We start from the raw sequence: 21065 nt of genomic DNA on the forward strand, positions 1-21065 counted from the left end.
AAACATCGACTACAAACGGTAGACGGATGATATTTTTCTTTGAAATGGAAGAGGGAGTGCAAGATAACTAAGAGGGGAAGATATAAGAAAAATCACACTTTTATAAGTTTATTGTCATCTAGAATATTACACTCTGCTGTACACACAGTTGTTCTTCCTCGAGAAATGCAAATGAAAGAAAAATAAATTGCAGACCACCTAATTGCTCTCCTGAAAAAAATTGAATGAAAAAATAAAACTGAAAACTAAACATATGTTCAAAAATAGAAAAAAAATGCAAGCTCACAACATAGCTTTTAACATAAAAATGAACACCAAATGCTTAATAAAGAGCAGAAAAAAAAAATTAAAGATGTTTGCAATCGACTGCAGGCGAAAAAAACAAAACTCGAGTTTCGTCCATCAATCATGAACACAAGTCTCTGGGCAACAGAAGCAGCTAAAAATGCACTGAAGCTGTCCCTTCCACTCCTTACCAGTTGAGTTCAATCAGTTCAGGAGGCTCCTTAGATCTAATCTAACAACATATGGATTTGAAAGCCAAGCTTCTTCCACTGGTAATATATAACTGCAGGAAACTGAGTGAAATGATCAAAGGAAACCATATAAGAACAGTTAGAATAGTTGAAGGGCCATTTTATGCTTATTCTGTTTCCATTTTGGCAACTTATAAAAGGCGTCTTTAGTCATTCCAAACTTCTCCCTGAATTCTTCTGATGAAAGGTATGTCTGCAGAGTTTCAAAATTAAACATCTCAGAAAAAATCATGTCAAGAATCTATAGATTCAACTTGAAACATGACTGTTTTAGTGTTACCTCTCGTTTTGTCACATCAATGTCTGAAATAGGGTCGGCTGACGTAGTTTTTAGACGCTCGTATGGATATATTGTGAGGCCTTCCTCATCTTCGGCCTCGCCTTCTTTCACATCTTCTTGTATGGTGAGAGTTTCGATTCTGACTGGGACTGAGTTGTTCTCCTTCTCCTTATCCTTCTCCTTATCATTATTACTAGTCTCTGGTTTAGGCTTGGTAGGCTCTGGAGTCACTTCACCACAATACAAGGTTATTTGTCAGTTACAAATGGCATGAAAATAATCTCCACACAGTTATAAGTTGAAGCCTACCTTTTATAGAACGCGGTATGATAGCTTCTCGAGCAGGTGGTGGTCTTTCAAAACTAGCACTAAGGGCTGCCAATGTTGAAGATTTCGCAACAGACAATTTTGCTGAATCCGAGCTTATTAACTTCGGGAAGATCTTTCGATTCATTGGGGGTGGCGTAGAAAGGTTCCTTGCATTAGGGTTCTCAAAATTAGCAGCCAATGCATTGAAAGCAGGAGACCTCCCCCTTACACGGACCCTTTCAGGACTAAAAGACATGCTCCTAGATCGCTGTGATTTGTCTGGCACTGCAGACCTCCCACCGTATGCTACTGGTCTTCTCTTTGGTTTCTGAGTAATAGAGGAGTCACTTCTTAATGGATGCAATAAAGACCAGGAAACTAGGAAAAGAATGTGGAGCAGGACAGTCGATAATCAAGGGAAGACATGAAGCGTATATGGTATTGGATTATGAGTCTTTTAAAAGAAGTGATACGATAATCGAAAGGAACGAACTGCAGATTGATAGAAAAAACCTTACATCTACAGTAGGAGTGCCCCCACTTTTGACTATCGTAAGTTTCCTTTGAAACGAGTTTCCATGCATCTGTTCATGATTGAAAATGTCAATATCTTGCTAACATTTTTAGATACTACTAGAATAATTGTTGAATTCTTACTGAAGATTTTGCAGAGTCCCATGTGAAGAAGCGTGTGAAGAATGGAGGTTCACTTCCTTCCGTGATAATATACACCGGAGCTTTAGAAGATAGATTTTCCAACAGAAAATCATGTTCAAGAAATTTCTGTTGCGATACAAAGAAAGTTAATCAATAGTGAAAATACCACGTTTGCTTGAAAAGTTGACCAAAAACTTTCAAAGACAAAATTATCAATGAACAAACTGTGAACTTTTAGTATCAGACTCCCAAGATATGGAAAGGACATGATATTGATGATATTAATCCCCCAAGATAAGAAAGGACATGATATTAGAAAAGAAAGAGACCGACACGATGAGGAGAGATCAATGAAAAGTAACATGTGATGTTGGCTGCCCTGAGCTTACAAGATTAACATAACTATGGAGGGAATACATTATTCGTACCTCACCAATAGTTAAAGCTTGTAGTCTACTCCTAGAGTCGACTTGTTGGCCAACCCATACAAATATCTCTGAGTGATTATCCAGAATGTACATGTCTTCAGTCATCAGATCATCTTGATCAAAGTTATGTACCTCCACCACCTGCAAAACTTCACATTAACCAACCTTCTTGGGAAAGACATAAGGTTATTTACTGTCACTAGCTTGTCAATGTTGAGTATTTATAGATACCAAGGAGAAATGATTGTTCTAGTGATAAGGGTTTGAGTATCTCCTCATCCTTGCTTGGGATATTTGGAGATACGCCAAGGTTTGGGTTCAAGCTCTAAGTTGAAAATTTAACAACTTTAATAGCTTTAAACTCTTCTTGTCTTGAGGAACTGACTTGGGTTAGATAGGGACTAGGGGCATAAGGGCTTAGGCTCCCACTACTTACCCCAGCTATTAAAACAAAGAATCAAACTAAAGTGAAAATAGGACATCATAGGAATACATCTATTTCCCAATAAAACTCAGTAAATACGAAATGAAAAACACATATATCTATGGACTGGAACGAGAAAAGGATGTACCTTCAAATTCCCTGCACGTCGGCATAATCATCACAAGATCAAAGGAAAAGGGGTCAAATTTAAAAGTTTAGCAGAATTGAAAGGCACAAGATAAAGCTTACAGCTTTCACCAGCAGGAAGAATAATACAGACCTCTAGAGAAGGTACAAGAAAATAGGTGAGGGTCGCTCTCAGCGTCTCGTGCAATTTTTTGGCTAGGATATTCAGATTTGCCTCCCAGCAAATTCCAAAATTGTTCAGATTCTGTGCCTTCTTTTTGAGGTCTAGACTGTACATTGGGCTGCTGACGATAGGAAAACATGTAAGAAATCAACAAGAAAATGTTATAAAACAGTATGCAAGATGCTAACCATTTGGTTAAAGATGCAGTAAAAGAGAATTCTAGCCGGTCTTTGTTAAACAAAACTTGAACTCGCTCGACTTCTTTGCCAAAATAAGATTTGGTATAGCTCACCAAAGAATTGCTTGTGGATGTGAAATGAGATGCAATAAATTTATGTAATCAGGTTTATTTCCTACAGAACACATTATCAAGAAGCTTCTACAACAAACTCGGTTTCCAAGGACAGAAAGTACACAACCTTTATCAAATCCAGCAACCGCTCAACAAGTTCTTGATTATCTGAGCTTGTAAGGCTTCCAGTCCATGTAAAGACAGTGGAGCTGCTATTCAATATGTAGCAGTAGGAGGAATTCAAAGACGATGCAACCTGACAAAGGAGAATATATAAGCTTTGAGGTAAAAAGAATAGCTTTCGGGTTACGTGTAGTACTGATTTAACATGAAATTGAAACAAAAGGTCTAATATTTGAATCCTTTCAATGTCATTTCCTCTCTAAGTGATGCTAATAGATCAGACACTTAGTGTCTCAAATCAAATTAGCATCTACTTTGTGAGTAAACTTACTGTCTCAATATCATTTAACTAAAGACATCCTTATCATAAGCGTGCATGACTAAAGAACTAGCGGAACGTCATGGTACAAAAAGGTTAAACCACTTTAGGAAAAGTACTGACCGGGTCTACTTGTATTGCTTGCATATTTTCAGGTCCAGAGCCCTGAACTCTAAATAATGCAATCCCATCCTCTTGGTAAGTTTCATCTTGAATTTCCTTCTCCGCAACATAATTCTTGTATCCCTTACTTAGGCCTCCCTGAAGTGTAATTCATCATATTATCTTTCAGACAAGGAAAATAAGATTTCTCCTGCAACTTTCTTTAAATGCAACTTGAATCTAACAGACCTTGAAGACAACAAAGCCTTGGAAAATTGAATGAAATTGTATCGGTTCACTCCCTTCGTAAATGCGTGCCTAGGATACAATGTAATGAATCAGAAACAAGAAGATATTAAAGACATAAATGTACATCAAGTAACAATCCAAGTGATGAATCTACCTGGACTGGAAGAAACTTTAATGACTCAACCATCTTGTTTACCAGTGATAATGCTGAAGCTCTTTCTTCCTGAGGGAGATGCACAAAAAAGAAATCAGACAATAAGGGAGAGAACATACATTGGATAATTGAAATCTAAGATGCTGTATAATGAAATAATACAACTGATAGCATGGATTTATCCCAACATAACAAATTACAGTCTTCCCAGTTCATAGTTACCGAAAAATATCTTAACATACGACTAATTTATGACGTTAACTTCTCCCATAGCCATCATGTTAGTGTAGGAATTGAATGCTTAACTGGACAGTAAGCTAGTTAAATTTTGCTGTGATAAGCTTGTGATTTCTTCATTAGAAGCCTTGGGATCATTATTACCTCAACGCTTTGCTTCCCAAACCATGTTCCTATAAGATATTCGTCTCTATCGTCTCCAGGGTACGAGTATTGAAAGATATAGCAATCTCCACTGTAAAATTTGGACTGGTCGGAGGCAGGAATGAGAATCTTTTCATTGCCACTAACTCGCCAAACCTGTGTCATGGAGGAACAGGAATTGTTGACCATAGAAGAAAAACAGTTAGCTATATTTACAAATTAACTCATAAAAAAGAAGTTCCAGAACGCGTAAAAAGTAGATTATGATCTTGGATTGATTAGCCACTGCTAATTCATATACTTGACAGATATCAGAGATTCCATTATACTTCTCATAGCTAAATAGATGCCTGGATGAACTCTTAGTCATCCTCTATGCGTAAACGCCCTTCAATGATATTTGTGTCACTTATTCTTCAACAGGAAGTAAATAAATTATCAAGATAGATTCACATCAGGTCCTTTTTTTGTTCAGATATACTTGAAACTTTCTACTTCTGTTCCTACAATCAATTGTGAGAGCTTCAGAAGCCACACCTGCAAGTTCCCAGTGCAATCAATGTATGGCTGGGGTTCTTCTTTTACGGGATCAGCTTTTAGAAGACCCTTGACATTAACTCCTTGGCGCTTCAGAAGAGCTAAATTAGACACCAAGAACCAAAACACAAGAAATGAATTTCTGGTGGCAATATAGATTAAACTGATACATCGACAACACCGATACTTCCTAACCTGCAACCTTTCCTCGACCGTCCTCTGACACCACTACATTAGTAACTTGAGGCCACGAGTCAAATTTAGATCGGAATGTCGCTGTCTCAAAACCTTCAATCACGCAAGTGATTTGTGATCTTGGTCTATCAGGCCCATGCACCAGTTTCTGTTTACTTAACAACACAAGTTAATAACAAATTCTATAATGCCATGTTACACAGGTAAAATGGATTCAAAAGTACAGGGTGAGCTGACCTCGGCAGCTGCAGTTGCTTTTTTCCGGTCGTCAAGAGAGGTATTTCTTCCCATCCATACAAATACTTCATATCCACCATCTAGAATATAGCATTTGTGTGTTTCTAGCAGGTCTCTTGTCAAAGATCCAGCATCAACAGGTTCCAGTTGCCCCTTCTCAATTCTTTAAAAGCAAACATATAGCTTTCAGAACTACAGTACTGAGTTTAGAGGTACATAATAAATGGTTACCAACTTTCAATCTCACAGGAAAGTAGAATGTATTTAGTTTTAGGATTTATTGATGGTCATTGGTTATGACTCTAGCATGGCTGACAATTCTGTTCAAAACTATTGTAACTTGCTGAAGAGATGTGTGTGCGCATTGATATTCAATTACATAATAACATTGGTAGGATTTTCTAAAAAGGAGAAAATATATTACCCAAATAGCTTTGTTGAATGAGAATCAAGAGGCTTATCCTCATCACTAGATGTTTTCCTTGGAAGTGGAGCAAAGCCACCAAAAAAGCCCCAAAATTCTCCAGTTTCAGAATCAGCCATCAACTTTCCATCCTCTACAAAAAGTTAATTCACAAACTGATATTCCTCAATGATCACCTTTCACATCCAACTAACAGATCCATCGTTTACTTACCAATGGCAGCTATCTCACATTTTCCATTGTGATATGTATCTTTAACATATTGAACAACTTCCAATGCTTTTGCTCTCTCTTGAATGGACGAGTTCGAACCGTTAAATTGGAAAATCTTAGACTTGGTATCTAGAACAAAAATGTCGTCATGATTGAGCGAAGATCGACTGAAAGGAACCTGTCACCACAATTCCACATTCATAACGAAGCAAAAAATCCCAGAAACACCCTACCCAGAAAAAGAACTTACCTCTTTCACATGGACAACACGTTTTCCTTTACACACGAACAACCGAGTCTTATGTTCCTCAGCCTCAGCATGTTTGAACCCAGATGAAAATCCACCTTCTTGAGGTATAATACATGGCTTAAAACAGGACAAGAATTTCTCAGTCTCTTGACCTTGAACCTCACGATATTGTACAGCACGTCCACCTAGAGCTGCATCGAGTTCAATTGTCTTGATGGCAGCAGTACCTGATTCATCCTGTGTATTAATAAGTCACTTAGTCAAAACTTCATACAAAAAATGGCTGTTGAAAAGTACTTCCATGGTATAAATACTGTACCTGAGTAGTATCCCTACCAAGCCAATAATGAATATCATGCCGCAAGGCACCACTTTTTAAGGAGGTTGTCTGCACAAAAAAGTTAAACACATAAAAACATTCATTTGAGATTTATAAACCAATAAGACAAGCTCAAAAGACACTCAACAAGTTGAGTATATAACCTTTGTCTGTGTCCCAATAATTCCAAGACATAAACAGTAGACTATATAATGCTTTTTTAGGCAGATAAGTATGCATATAGAACTAATCCTTCACATATCTTGGATATCTATGTATGCATTGCTCTTTAGGAATTAATATCCATTTGTTGTTACCTTAAGAACAATATAAGAGTCACCAGTGAAGAACTTCCCATAAGAAGACTTTGGAACAGGAACAGGATTAAAATTCTCTATGCGCCATATTTCTAGCCCACTTTAAAGTGTCAAGGAACAAAATGTGGAAGTCATACAGGAATGAATAAAATCTTTAGTTTCTTGGAAATTTGCTAATCTGATCATAGCTCGGTAGATTAGATACCAATTACTATCCTAAGCGTTGAAATATAGTTTGATTGGATCTTTTTTGATGCAGTGTCGATATCGAACACAGAAAAATTCAAAATCTTAATCATTAAGGATACGCCTTTTGTCCTGCCCCCTGGAAAGCTGGGTCCAAATCTCTCATGGAGACAGCCATAGTTCTATAGTATTTCCCACCACAGAAACACAGCTATTCCACCCTGCATAACAAAACAAAGAATTATGAAATGAGCAAGATTCTAGGACAGTACAAAGTAAACAAATCAACCGATAATGTCGATGAGAAACTCGACACTTCCTTCCCGACCCAATTCTTAGAATTGAAAGGTTGCATAAAAACTTCAACATTTACAAACTAAAGAACCTCAGAAGTTAGAATAGTCTTGTAGCAAAGTTCAGAAACAACTTAGTGAGTTAGAACATCAAACAAACAGAAGAACAATAGCAAAAGAAAGGCTGGAGAGATCAAGGAAATCCAAATGGATTCACCCATCAATATCCAAACATAAATATAGACATACACATAGATATATATATATGTTACGGCCTAGCACTGTTCTTGAATTTCCATGACAATCTTTATTCAAAACAATAGCTTTAGGCCTAGAACAATACATAAACTAATTAGCCAACTCTCTAACTCCCTAGAACAATACATACTGTTCAAAACGAATCAAATCAAGTCTAGTTTCAACACAATTCAGCTCAACTAAGCCAGAGAACAAGTTCAACAGAATCAATCCATAAAACTCAATCCCAAAGACCCATTACTCGATCAGATCAAACACTCAACACCCAACAAAAAACGATTCGACCACAGAAATCTACAGTTTTCCCCAATTCCCATGAACAAAAACCCTTAAAGAAAACGACCCATGTTCCAGAATTCAAACCCCAACACTGAAACCAAAAGAAGGAACAGAAATCAAGAGAATCAAAGATTGATTCCGAGTACCCGAGGCCGATTAAGCTAATCGGAAATGGAAAATCCAAGCAGAGAAGCGCACCCAGATCCAGTCCCAGGGTCAGAATGATACAAACAACACTGTTTCCCACTTTTCACAGCGCACAAGAGAGAGAGAGAAAAAAAAAGACTTTGGGGGAGAGAGAAAGTAAAGTGTTGAGGTGAAGAAGAGAGAAAAAAACAAGTATAGAAATGTAGAGAGAGAAAGAGAAAGAGACCCACAAAAGTAGTTGTATTGAAAATGAGAGGCAAGGCGAGGCAAGGCAAGGCGTGCTGATCACTAACTGCAACAGAAGGAGGAGCCCAAACAAGCAGAAATGAACTGGAATCTTAATAATCAATTAATTAAAATTACTTCCTTTTCTTTTATGGGGATTTTCTTATGTGACAGATAGATTTATTCTATAAACAAATTTAATTCTCAAGCATTCTTTATATTAATCATTCACCAACTTTCAGCCCAGAAGAACTTGTTTCCATTATTTATCCATCATTTTCGGACAACCCTGTTTGTGTAATTCAATTTAATTCAACTTCATAGAATCATAGTCCAGGTTTTTTTTTTCTCTCCAAAATTAATGACTTGGTTTGGTTTTTATAGGTAAAAGGGCACGGAAAGCACGAAAGGAGGAACATAATTGTCCCGTTTTGTTTGATTACACGCTTAATCTCAGGTTCGATTTATTTGATATTTAAACAAATATGAGATAACTATATAAACTTTCTTTTCTTCTTTTTTCTTTTTTTTTTTTTTTGTAATTTTTTTGGTTTGATATGGGATTGAATTTTGAAAAATGACAAAAAGTTTAGGAACTTTTCATTTTATATTTAAACAAAATACTAAAAAAAAACTACCTAGCATAAAATTGAAAGTTCCAAAAAAGACTATTAATTCTACGATAAAACTGTTCATACCCAGCAATGCAAGGGAAGTCATCGATAAGATCCTAAAAGTCGTGAATATTTTTGGAATTGGAATAGCCATTCCAAGATAAGATGTATTCTATCATAACTAAAAAAGCACAACGGCAATAAATCCATGAAAGATTATTTGTAGAATAGTTCTATTGTGTCCAGCTTATAGAACAAATTCCTATAATTATGGAACTTATATGATTCTTTTTTTAAATTGAGTTGACTTGGAGACGTTGAAGTCGATTATTTGATCTTTAAATCATTAAAAAGTCTAAAATTTTAATTTAACAGTCCTATCTTAATTTTTAACACTGAAATTACTTCCATAGGTAAACGATATTGTACTCAAGAATTAAAAATATATTTGTCGGGTTTTTTTTTTTTAATATTAAGAAAATTGTAGCTTTTAATATCAAAATCACCATAAATATATAGGCTAAGAAAAAAAAAAGTCAAAGCATGCATGAAAAGCACGTAATTATTTTAGAGAAGCTTATATTTTAAGACAATTAATTATATGGTGACATTGATTGAATAATTCAAATTATGCATATGAAATGTGATCATTTAAATTATTAAAAAAAAAAAAAAAAAAAAAAAAGATTCCATAAAGCTCTATAATGAGAAATGAATTATTTAGTGGGTGATTTATTTAATTTGAAAAGGATGGAGGGCAATTAAGGAAAATGGACCAAATTGATTTTTGAAAAGCAATAATCAACCTCAATAATGCATATGGTCATACAGCTCAATTTGTTTTTTCATCCCCAAATAAAATAATGCTTTATTTATATATATATATATTTAAAATAATGTGCATCTTTTTGAAAAATATTATTTAAATATTTTTATTAATATCTTTAAACATTTTTAAAATTTTTTTTACCATTAATACTATATTTAAAAAATATGTACGCTCTTTATATATATATATATATATATATATATTATTATTTATTAAAGTATTTAGACTCGTTAAATTGAAAATTTATAAATTAAATTTAAATTTATCTAATTTCTAAAAACGGTAGATTAATCAATTTCATTTTTCAACCAATAATGTGAAATAAAGGACTTTAAAAGAAAAAGAAGACGAGGCAAAAAACGACTAAGACTCCAAAAAAAAAGGAGTTGAGCCTCGATTAAGGGGAGACGTACTTTATTCGAGGAGAGGTGTTGGATGAAAGTCCCACGGCTAATTTAGAGAATGATCATGAGTTTATAATCAAAGAATACTATCTTCATTCGTATGAGGCGTTTTGGGGAAGCCGAAAGCAAAGCCATGAGAACTTATGCTCAAAGTGGACAATATCGTACCATTGTAGAGAGTTGTGTTCATCTAACATGACTTTGTCATTTCTTTTCCTATATTTTTCTTTCGACAATTTTAAAATTTTTAATTTTGTGTCGGTTAAAGTCAAATTGGATGGAGGAAGTCAAAAAGATTGAATTCCATTGGGCCCAAACATTATTACAAGTTCTTCCTTTGAAAGGTTTATATGTGAGCTTAGTATCTATAACAAAATTTCCTAAGCTCTCGAACATCGAACACTTTTTGAACATCGAAATTCTTCAAACGTCATAAATTTTTCGGTCTGAAGATTCAATCTCAAGAACAAGCTACAATGTAACAACTCGATTTTCTAAGACCTCTGTTTAGGGTCATTGTTACATCCCTACGATTTTCATTTGATGGCTATTTTCGTTAGCGTTTTTCAGTCGTGCAAAGCCTCTTCCTTCACCTATCGTCAACTAGAAGGACACCTTGTGGGAATGAATTCGATCTTTCTCGATCTCTCCAATTCTTTCTTTTGTCACACTATAGTGCATTATTCTCATTCATGCACCCATCTTTTACTCGGGCATCATATTCCTACCAACTTCTTCAGTTTGTCTCCAAAGGTAACGGCCCAGATCCACGGCTAGCATTTATCTCCAAATGTAACGGTCCAGATCCACGGCTAGCAGATATTGTCCTCTTCGAGCTTTCCTTTTCAGGCTTTCCCTCAAGGCTTTAAAACGTGTCTGCTAGTGGAAGGTTTTCACACCCTTATAAAGGGTGTTTTATTCTCCTCCCAACCAATGTGGGACATCACACCAAACCACATACTATTGGGAGAGACATCTCTCTAGTACTATTTGTAGCACCCCATGTTCATGATACTGATTATGATTCAAAATTCGGGTTCGACACTTGATGGCTCCAACATTGCCTTGCATCCTTTATGACATAGTCACGTTACTTATTTCTCGCTTTTAAGAGTGAATACTATCCCACGAACCAACACATGTCCTTTAAGCATGCTCTGGTTAGAGGCAAATTCGAATCTAAATTCTTGTTCCAATCCTATTATATAGAATGATCGAGTTAAGCCAAAGTACAAACTCTGTACATAAAATCCTATACGAGTTCCTTTGAAGAGGTTTCCACAACCTTGGGTCCAAGGTTCGAGTCATATCATGTGATGTCCACATTGGTTGGGGAGGAGAACAAACCACCATTTATAGTGTGGAAACCTTCCCCTAGTAGACGCATTTTAAAGCCTTGAGGGGAAGCCCGAAAGGGAAAGCCCAAAAGGACAATATCTGCTAGCGGTAGATCTGGGGTGTTACAAATGGTATTAGAGCCAAACACCGGACGATGTGCCAGCTTTCTCGCTGTTCCCCGAAGGGGGTAGACACGAGGCGGTGTGCCAGTAAGGACGCTGTGCCCCAAAGAGGGTGGATTTGGGGGCGGTCCCACATCGATTGAGGGAGGAAAGAGTGCCAACGAGAAGTGCCAATGAAGACGCTGGAGACACCGGACGATGTGCCAGCTTTCTCGCTGTTCCCCGAAGGGGGTAGACACGAGGCGGTGTGCCAGTAAGGACGCTGTGCCCCAAAGAGGGTGGATTTGGGGGCGGTCCCACATCGATTGAGGGAGGAAAGAGTGCCAACGAGAAGTGCCAATGAAGACGCTGGAGACACCGGACGATGTGCCAGCTTTCTCGCTGTTCCCCGAAGGGGGTAGACACGAGGCGGTGTGCCAGTAAGGACGCTGTGCCCCAAAGAGGGTGGATTTGGGGGCGGTCCCACATCGATTGAGGGAGGAAAGAGTGCCAACGAGAAGTGCCAATGAAGACGCTAGACCACGAAGGAGGGTGAATTGTGATGTCCCACATTCGTATCCACCCTGGGGAGATTAATATTTTCTATAATTTAGTATTTTAAAAGTTTTTTTTTGGAGCCTATTAAGTATAAAATAAAACAATTTTTCTTTCCCAAAAGGGCAATGACTCAATCGAAAGTAACGAAACCTCAGGAGGGTAAAACAGTCATTTCAAACAAAAACCCTAATTTGTTGGCTCGCTAGGGCTTCCTCTCCTCAACATAAAAACCAAACACCAATCCGGAGAACGGCGGGTAGTCCTACGCTCTACATTTCTTCTTCGCAATTTGCTTCGATCAAAATTCACGTTCGAAGATCAAACAATGGGAGTTTTCACCTTCGTTTGTCGGAAATCCGGTGGCGAGTGGACCGCCAATCAGTACTCAGGCGACCTTGAAGGTTCCGCCGCTTCAACCTATGATCTCCAGAGGAAGCTCGTTGCGTCTGCTCTCTCTGTCGATTCCTCCGGTGGCGTTCAGTCCTCATTCTCTTACGTTTCTCCCAGCTCCGCCGTTTTTCAGGTATTCTTCGTTTTCTCTGCTGGATATTCGCTGAAATAGGCAAAAAGTTGTCGAGATTATCAACACATGTTCTGTTTTACCCGTTTCTCTAGTGGATTCTTCGAATATATTTGATTTTATTGCTTGATTGTTCTCGATCTCACGCATTTACTCTTTTATGTTTGATTTGGTTATTCTCAGTATTTAACTGATTGTGTTTTTTTTTTTCCGTCGATTTGCAATGACGGGATTATCTTTACCTAGTTTTTTCCTTTTTGATGTGTGAGTGTTACTTTAAGTTCGATCTGTAGGGTAATGTTGTTCATTTGCGAATATGGATTTTGATTATGAATTTGTTCAATCAGCAGACCTCCAAAATTTTTCTCAATATATGAACACATTTTGCATTTTGAATCATTTCATTGCTGGCAATCATATATCTAGTATGTTCATTGCCGTGTTTCTTGATTTGGTTACAAGTTATCTGCATTCACCCTAACTTTTACATTGCAATTAAACTTCTTTGAATAAGAAATTCTGATATTGTGTGATTCCTTGTTGGTAAGCTTTCTAGCAAAGTTAGATAGTATCTGACTGTATTCCTGCCTGTTATTGCCTACCATGTACGTCTACCCTAAACCTTATTATTTCAGGTGATCATTGGTGGTGCTAGTGGCGGTGGTATCATTAGTGGCGGAGCAGCGGCAGCCGCCCCTGCTGGAGGAGCTGCACCAGCTGCAGAAGCCCCAGCTCCAGCGAAGGAGGAGGTGAAGGAAGAGAGTGATGATGATGACCTTGGCTTTTCACTTTTTGATTAATTGGTATAATTACTTGTTATTGTTTATCAATCTCACAATTTTTAGCACTAAAATCTTCTCTTCAGGATATTATGTCTATGCACTTACTTGAATTTGCCAGTTCATTAGCTGTTCTTGTTAAGGACATGAAATTTTGCTACTGATCTTTGTTAAATGGTTGAGAATTAGATGTGTTCTTTCTGATTACCTTCCACTGATTTATTTTTCGGTACGTAGAGATGTCTATATAGCCCGTGGAGTCTGGATTTTGTGAGTACCTATTATCATATTTCACTTAACCAAGATTGTGGGCTAACCCGCCTTATAACCATCCTACCCGGTTTCTTCCTACCTGGTTTCTTGGCCTTATAACCATCCTACCCGGTTTCTTCCTACCTGGTTTCTTGGCCTTATAACCATCCTACCCGGTTTCTTGGTTTGAAGCTTTGCGTCGGCTTATTCTAGATGCACATAAATAAGAACAAAAGGAATAGTATAAATGTAGCAATATGAGCCAATTTGAGCATGGTTTAGACTGTAATCTTCCTGAAAACTCAAAATTTTCGATTTCGCTCTTTGGACTAAAATGAGTCAATTTTTGAATCCCCTCTCTACACTATTGCATTCAGTCAAGTCGCTCGATTTTCATTAATATCAGCTTCAGCTATGCCTTTGATCGAAGAACTATCTAACTCGCTCCTGAAAAGGGTTAGAAAAATACATTCAAGTTACTTCATATCAATCTAAGTTAGATTTCAACTAAATACATCTTCTGAAGCCAATTTCTAACCTTTCTAACCCAACCAAAAAAGAACAAATAAATTCTAAGCTACAAATAAAGCATTTGTAAAATTATGTTCCAAATCCCACTTAAACCCTATTGTGGCTATCATCTCCTTTTGTCCTTTGCTTAAGAAGATCACTATATCCATCAGCAGAACTGATAGCAAACTCAGTCAATGAGCTCACAGCAAATGACAATCCAGCACACAGCACTCTTATAGCTACTTCAGCCATTTTTTCAGCACTCATTTCATCTTCAACTTTCCCAAACTCCACCATTTCCATGTTCCCGCTCGATCCCTCCGCTCCCCCAGAACTCTGTGACCCGACTTGTATCCGGTGAGCGTCGTCTCGTTGCTGTTGTTGTGCGTGGAGCGACCCCATTCCAGCAGCAAAGAAGTCAAGTCCATCTAGCACTGGCTTCTCTTGGATTTCATCCAAGACCCTCTTCCATTGGATGCAAACTCCAAAGATTGGAAGTGCTGATGCATTTGACCGACGAGGAGAAAATGGAGGCTTTGTAACGTCGGAGGAATCCGAGTTTACGCAGCGGAGAAGCCATCCGGTTATTGCGTGCATATAAGATCGTTGAGAACCAATCCATGACTCAAAACAGCTACGCCAATTCCTGAGCTCTGTCTCGAGATTGGCTGATGCACGCGCTAGCCAATTTGGCTCAATGACACGAGATGAAGAGAGCTTTCTAGCATCCAACTTCGACGGTATACCGGCAAGTAGAAGCTTCGCTTCGTCTAACGCCAGCTTCTGTAGTTGGTGACATTCTGCCATTACCTTCCACATTCTAGCTAACCTGTTCATCACAAGAACTATGATGGCTAGGTTCAAGTTTAATCAACCATGTTCAACAATGGATACTTACCCTTGAACCAACTCTTGAAGTTGAGGTTGCAGTTCTTCATCTCTTAACGTTTCGATTCGTTTCGCCACAGCTTCAACCGAGTGGATCGAAACCTTTATCTGAGTATGCAGATCTCTCATGGTAGATCTTGTTTTTTCTACTGAAGATGGATCTTCACCTTTAACGTCTTGGTTCCTCAGTTGATTACATTTTTTCTCGTACGCGATTCGAATCTTTTCTCCAGACTGTTTCATAAGACGGAAATTATAAAGATCAGTCGTCTCCGCTGCTATACCTTAAAGAAAGTTCTATAAGACATCTAGAACATGGTTTGAGGCCAAATAATCATCTTTATCACGATCGAAGAATCGGCTCGTAAGATCCGAGTAGCCTAACTGATAGTGTTGTTAGTTTTAATGCAGGAAACATTAGAAGTCAAGAGAAGATTTGAGCTACATACCCTCACTTCCTGGTAGAGCTTCTTCTCCCAAGCATATAATCTATCTAATGTTGATTGATGACCGGGTGAAAACGAACTGGATTCTTCCGATATGTCGTCGGTGCTCTCGTAACCACTTTCGTCCTTAGTTGCAGAAGAGCTGATTAGAAATCTCGATGAGGAAGAGCGAGAAGAAGCTGAGCGGAACAATGCTACTGGATTCAACATTTTCATGGCTGCAAGGAAGAATTAGACTTCATGAACAAATGATTTGAACACAAATCACATATGTAACAGCCCAAACCCACCGCTAGCAGATATTGTCCTCTTTGGGCTTTTCCATGTCGGGTTTCCCCTCAAAGTTTTTAAAACGTGTCAGCTAGGGAGAGGTTTGCACACTCTTATAAAGGGGTGTTCCGTTCTCCTCCCCAACTGATGTGGGATCTCACAATCCACCCCCCTCAGGGCCCAGCGTCCTCGCTAGCACACCTCTCAGTGTCCGCCTCCCTTCGAGGCTCACCGTCCGGTGTCTGGCTCTAATATCATTCGTAACAGTCCAAGCCCACCACTAGTAGATATTGTCCTCTTTGGGCTTTCCCTTTCGGGTTTCTCTTCAAAGTTTTTAAAACGCATTTGCTAGAGAGAGGTTTTCACACCCTTATAAAGGGTGATTCGTTCTCCTCCCCAACCGACGTGGGATCTCACTACGAGAAGGAAAAAGAAGAAGTATTTGTGGAACTAACCTGTAAGTTCATTTGAGGTAGTCATGTAGGGAGCTTTTCTAGCCTCTAACAGTGCTGAGACCTCATTAGCTGAATTACAAACTGTCATAAACTGAGCTTCTATCTCTTTGATAACCTCTGCCATGTTCGTTGGCTTTCGGTTTACATAAACAGTAAAACCCGGTGTTTCGTCCTTTGATTCGAGATCGACCACTGCTGATTCTTGGCTTGTACTTGCAACAGGTCCAGCATTTTGGACTCTTGAAACGTCGATCTTCCCATTACCACGAGATCGTATGCCTTGTAGTTCATGGCCCATCTCGCTTTCATGGTTCATTTCGTCCTCGTTTTCATCCTCGTCCTCATCTTCATCCTCATCTTCTTCATCCTCGTCCACATCTTCGACAAGAACTTCCTCTCTACAACAACTTTGGCCAGTTCGTGTTCTGTCGTCCATGGTATTTACTCTATTGCTGTTGTCTTCCCACCTATAGCTATTGCCATCGTCTTCCTGCTCGGTTTCGTCTTCTTCCAGTTCAGGAATCCCTTCTTCTTCTCTAACTTGTCTTAGCCCTCTGATCTCATCATCCATTGCCATATGATCGAGACCATTGTTCGAAGGGTAGCCGTAGTTATCCAACGACGAAAACGGATTCCAGAAGAAGTCCCATTGCGAACTTTCGGGTGTCGGTGACGGGGGAGGGATATTTGGTCTGTTGTTAGGAGAATAAGAGAAGAATGAGGAATTCATTGGTGGGGATTGCATTGGAAAGAAACCATCAAATCCATATTGATGCATAGGTGAATAAGATTGAACTCTCACTATTTCTGGTGATTGAGGTCTCTCTTCTACAGAAACTGCCCCATTTCCTCCCGATCTTAGGTAGTTTACTTTCACCACTCGATTCGGTTTTGACTCGATCGGAAGTTGTGGAAACGACCTCGGCGTTATTGATATCAGACCAGGACTTGTTTTCTTCACAGGTGTGAAAGGTGGTGTAATGAATGAATCTAACAACAACTCACGAGGTTCATATCCATCGACATACTCACGAAGAGCGGTAGATACTCGTTTTAACGACTGGATGTAGGCTAGATGTCCACAAGCTAATCGTCTCCGCTGCTCAACAGCTTGTTTGATAAAGTTCTTCCTATCTTTACAAAGTTTAACAGCCTCTTCATCTTCCAGCTTTGACATGGAACATCCCATATCTTGATTTGTCCCCTTTGTATGAAACAAGTTTGTGACACTACGAATTCGTTAGGCTCGAATCGAAACCGAAATCACGAGGATATTGCTGTGTGTTTCTTGCCAGATTCATAAGGTTTCTCTGGGCTGTTCAAGCAAAAGAAGCAACTTCAAGGCTTGAATTACTTGAGTATTTCAAAAAAGTATCCTAAATGCACACACAAAACAAGGAAGCAAGATCCTAATATCAGAGAGAGGGTTTTGAATATTAATGCTTTTCTTAATTTTGAAGTTACAAAAAAAGAAATCTATGAAGGAGATGCCAAAGATTTCTTCTGAAACAACAAGAACTTCTCATCCTTAACTTGCTAGTTAGAATCTCGAAAGGAAACGGTAACAACCAAGCCCACCACTAGCATATATTGATCTCACATCGGTGGGGGAGGAGAACGAAACACCCTTTATAAGGGTGTGGAAACCTCTCCCTACAAGACGCGTTTTAAAGTCTTGAGGGGAAGCCCGAAAGGGAAAACCCAAAGAGGACAATATCTGTTAGCAGTGGGCTTGGCCCATTACAAATTGTATCAAAGCTAGACACCAGGCGATGTGCCAGCAAGGAGACTGTTCCCGAAAGGGGGTAGACACGAGACGGTGTGCTGGTCTCGAAGGGGGTGGATTTGGTGGGGGTCCCACATCGATGGGAGAAAGGAATGAGTGCAAGCGAGGACGCTGGGCCCTGAAGGGGGGTGGATTGTGAGATCCCATATCAGTTGGAGAGGAAAACGAAACACCCTCTATAAGAGGGTGTGGAAACCTCTCCCTACAAGACGCGTTTTAAAGCCTTGAGGGGAAGTCCGAAAGGGAAAGTCCAAAAAAGGATAATATCTGCTAGTAGTGGGCTTGGACCGTTACAAATGGTATCAGAGCCAGACACCGGGTGATGTGCCAGCAAGGAGGCTAGGCTGTTCCCCGAAAGAGAGTAGACACAAGGCGGTGTGCCAGCAAGGACGCTGGCCTCGAATGGGGGTGGGATTGTGAGATCCCACATCGGTTGGAGAGGAGAACAAAACACCCTTTATAAGGGTGTGGAAACCTCTCTCTAGCAAACGCGTATTAAAAACCTTGAGGGTAAGCCCGAAAGGGAAAGCCCAAAGAGGACAATATGTGCTAGCGGTGGGCTTGGGCCATTACACTCAGTTTTAAAACGGTAGAGATTTCCACATCCTTTGAAATGTTTCGTTCCCCTCTCCAACTAATGTCAGATTTAACAGAAACCGAACAAATTTTGGATTCAGATCCAAAAGAACAATAAAGAGACACAAAACAAAAGGATAGGTATATAAAACTACAAAATAAAGAACAGAAAGTAAAGAACAGGCAGATTGTAAATGATGACTGCAATATATCGAGCTTAGCAAAACACAAGAAAAGAAGATAAAGGGCTCAAAGTAAAAAGAAAGGAGGACCCATTAGCAGAATTCACATGGAAAAACCTGATCAAACATCAAATGGGTGAGAGAAATTCATTGAGATGAACAGAGATATCAGAAATTTACAGTTCAACAAGACATATAGAACCAATATTCTCATTTCCCTCATAAAACAATGGCAACCCAGAAGAACAAACATTGAGAAAAAGCACATAATCCCCTGAAAATTTGCAGCTCAACAAGAAACAGTGAAGAAATCTTGTGATTCCTAGAGAAAACAATGGAAACCCAGAAGAAAAAACACATGATCCCCTGAAAAATCACAATCCATCAAGAAATAACTCAACAATGTGGCGATTTCAACAGAAAACAATGGCAACCCAGAAGAGGAAACATTGAGAAAAAGCACATAATCACTGGAAAATCGCAGCTCAACAAGAAACAATGAAGCAATCATGTGATTCCCACAGAAAACAATGGCAACCCAGAAGAAAGAACACATAATCCATCAAGAAATAACTCAACAATGTAGCGATTTCAACAGAAAACAATAGCAACCCAGAAGTGGAAATGTGGAGAAAAAGCACATAATCAGTAGAAATTCGCAGCTCAACAAGAAACAATGACGCAATCATGTGATTCCTACAGAAAACAATGGCAACCCAGAAGAAAAAACACATAATCCATCAAGAAATAACTCAACAATGTGGCGATTTCAGCAGAAAACAATCGCAACCCAGAAGTGGAAATGTGGATAAAAAAACACACGATCTCCGAAAAACTACAGTCCATCAAGAAATTTTATTAACAATGTTGCGATTTCTACAGAAAATCACAAGAACCCAGAAGAACAAAAGCAGAGAAAATCACAAAAACACTGAAAAATTAGGGGAAAAGTACCTGACGGGATGAATCTAGGCCGGCGGAAAGGAACAGAGAAGAGTGAAAGATTGATTGATTACAGACAGTGAAAGAGACGACGATGAAGGTTAGAGAGAGAAAGAGGAGAGAGAAGAGGGTTTAGAAGAAAGAAAAGAAACGGTCAAAAAAACCCAGAATGGAGGAAGAGGAAAATCATGAAAGAAAAATAAAAAACTAAAGATCCATTCTCGTCGGGTAGCTCATTAAAGAAAGCTCATACGACCTTTCCAATACATTGCCCTTTCTTTTCCCTTATATTTCAATAATGCCATTCCCTATTTTTTATATTTATATATTATATTTATATTTTATTAGAAAAACTTAAAATCAGTAACAATTGAAGCTCATGATGAGCCGATATTGTCCGTTTTAGCCTATTACGCAACACAACTATCAACCTCACTGTTTTCACACCCTTATAAGGAATATTTTGTTTCCCTCTTCCATCGATACTGGATCCACAATCTCCACCTACTTTGGAGCTTAGTGTCCTTGTTGGCACCTGCCACTTGTCACAATTGCACTTTTGATGGCAGCGTACTTGCGATTGTGTGACACTCACTTTCCAACGACAAGTGAGTTAAGTCAATTCGTTCTTACGTCGCTTACGGCCAAGCGACGTATGCTCAAGCCTTTGGAGCTCAGTGTCCTTGTTGGCACCTGCCACTTGTCACAATTGCACTCTTGATGGCAGCAGACTTGCGATTGTGTGGCACTCACTTTCTAAAGACAAGTGAGTTAAGTCAATTCGTTCTTACGTCACGTATGGCCAAGCGACGTATGCTCGAGACTCTGGCCTCAGTTTAAGAAGAAGGTTTTAGAAAATCACTTTCTAAAGACAAGTGAGCTAAGTCAATACGGCCAAGCGACGTATGCTCGAGCCTTTGGAGCTCAGTGTCCTTGTTGGCACCTGCCACTTGTCACAATTGCACTCTTGATGGCAGCAAACTTGCGATTGTGTGGCACTCACTTTCTAAAGACAAGTGAGTTAAGTCAATTCGTTCTTACGTCACCTATGGCCAAGCGACGTATGCTCGAGACTCTGGCCTCAGTTTAAGAAGAAGGTTTTAGAAAACGAGGGCAGAGAGATTTTTGAAAAAGACGTTATATATGCAAGCAAGAGAGTAACAACAAC

At 38.8% G+C, this 21065-nt stretch overlaps 3 protein-coding genes across 7 annotated transcripts; 1 reads left to right on the top strand and 2 right to left on the bottom strand.

Annotated features, from left to right (window-relative positions):
* Positions 1 to 81: 81 nt before the first annotated feature.
* LOC111798151 (villin-4) lies at positions 82 to 8411 on the bottom strand. Of its 4 annotated transcripts, none has more exons than XM_023681145.1 (23): positions 8219 to 8411; positions 7365 to 7463; positions 7057 to 7156; positions 6740 to 6808; positions 6421 to 6657; positions 6171 to 6348; positions 5958 to 6090; positions 5534 to 5696; positions 5297 to 5444; positions 5102 to 5202; positions 4565 to 4720; positions 4184 to 4252; positions 4030 to 4098; positions 3802 to 3939; positions 3364 to 3492; positions 2915 to 3065; positions 2783 to 2793; positions 2211 to 2351; positions 1783 to 1908; positions 1644 to 1709; positions 1126 to 1453; positions 817 to 1037; positions 82 to 729 (listed from the first exon to the last, which is right to left on the bottom strand). In XM_023681145.1, exons 2-23 carry the CDS (start codon positions 7418 to 7420, stop codon positions 616 to 618), a joined length of 2904 nt encoding a protein of 967 aa, XP_023536913.1. In that variant the 5' UTR covers positions 7421 to 7463; positions 8219 to 8411; the 3' UTR covers positions 82 to 615. The 4 variants fall into 4 exon arrangements, with proteins under 4 accessions (XP_023536913.1, XP_023536914.1, XP_023536910.1 ...); XM_023681146.1 differs by having other exon boundaries at positions 2915 to 3062; positions 8219 to 8410; XM_023681142.1 differs by having other exon boundaries at positions 817 to 1046; positions 8219 to 8410.
* A 4098-nt stretch (positions 8412 to 12509) lies between these two features.
* Positions 12510 to 13794, top strand: LOC111798687 (60S acidic ribosomal protein P3). Its single transcript, XM_023681988.1, has 2 exons — positions 12510 to 12811; positions 13444 to 13794. The coding sequence occupies exons 1-2, from the start codon at positions 12614 to 12616 to the stop codon at positions 13606 to 13608; spliced, it is 363 nt and encodes a 120-aa protein (XP_023537756.1). The 5' UTR covers positions 12510 to 12613; the 3' UTR covers positions 13609 to 13794.
* A 464-nt stretch (positions 13795 to 14258) lies between these two features.
* On the bottom strand, positions 14259 to 20055 carry LOC111798684 (nitrate regulatory gene2 protein-like). Of its 2 annotated transcripts, none has more exons than XM_023681986.1 (5): positions 19910 to 20055; positions 16412 to 17726; positions 15690 to 15904; positions 15251 to 15474; positions 14259 to 15181 (listed from the first exon to the last, which is right to left on the bottom strand). In XM_023681986.1, exons 2-5 carry the CDS (start codon positions 17598 to 17600, stop codon positions 14458 to 14460), a joined length of 2352 nt encoding a protein of 783 aa, XP_023537754.1. In that variant the 5' UTR covers positions 17601 to 17726; positions 19910 to 20055; the 3' UTR covers positions 14259 to 14457. The 2 variants fall into 2 exon arrangements, with proteins under 2 accessions (XP_023537754.1, XP_023537755.1); XM_023681987.1 differs by having other exon boundaries at positions 16412 to 17787.
* Between the last annotated feature and the right edge of the window lie 1010 nt (positions 20056 to 21065).

Source organism: Cucurbita pepo, chromosome LG07, assembly GCF_002806865.2.
Source record: "Cucurbita pepo subsp. pepo cultivar mu-cu-16 chromosome LG07, ASM280686v2, whole genome shotgun sequence".
NCBI lineage: Eukaryota > Viridiplantae > Streptophyta > Magnoliopsida > Cucurbitales > Cucurbitaceae > Cucurbita > Cucurbita pepo.

What these genes read in the sequence shown, in the direction of transcription:
- LOC111798151 (XM_023681142.1), bottom strand. Translation starts at nt 7,420, where the DNA reads ATGGCTGTCTCCATGAGAGATTTGGACCCAGCTTTCCAGGGGGCAGGA. An exon ending in ATGTGAGATAGCTGCCATTG is followed by an intron (nt 6,091 to 6,170) that starts GTAAGTAAACGA and finishes AACTTTTTGTAG; the next exon opens with AGGATGGAAAGTTGATGGCT. An exon ending in GGGGCACTCCTACTGTAGAT is followed by an intron (nt 1,454 to 1,643) that starts GTAAGGTTTTTT and finishes TCTATTACTCAG; the next exon opens with AAACCAAAGAGAAGACCAGT.
- LOC111798687 (XM_023681988.1), top strand. Translation starts at nt 12,614, where the DNA reads ATGGGAGTTTTCACCTTCGTTTGTCGGAAATCCGGTGGCGAGTGGACC. An exon ending in CCAGCTCCGCCGTTTTTCAG is followed by an intron (nt 12,812 to 13,443) that starts GTATTCTTCGTT and finishes TTATTATTTCAG; the next exon opens with GTGATCATTGGTGGTGCTAG.
- LOC111798684 (XM_023681986.1), bottom strand. Translation starts at nt 17,600, where the DNA reads ATGGGATGTTCCATGTCAAAGCTGGAAGATGAAGAGGCTGTTAAACTT. An exon ending in AGCTCTACCAGGAAGTGAGG is followed by an intron (nt 15,475 to 15,689) that starts GTATGTAGCTCA and finishes CTTATGAAACAG; the next exon opens with TCTGGAGAAAAGATTCGAAT. An exon ending in CTTCAAGAGTTGGTTCAAGG is followed by an intron (nt 15,182 to 15,250) that starts GTAAGTATCCAT and finishes TGTGATGAACAG; the next exon opens with GTTAGCTAGAATGTGGAAGG.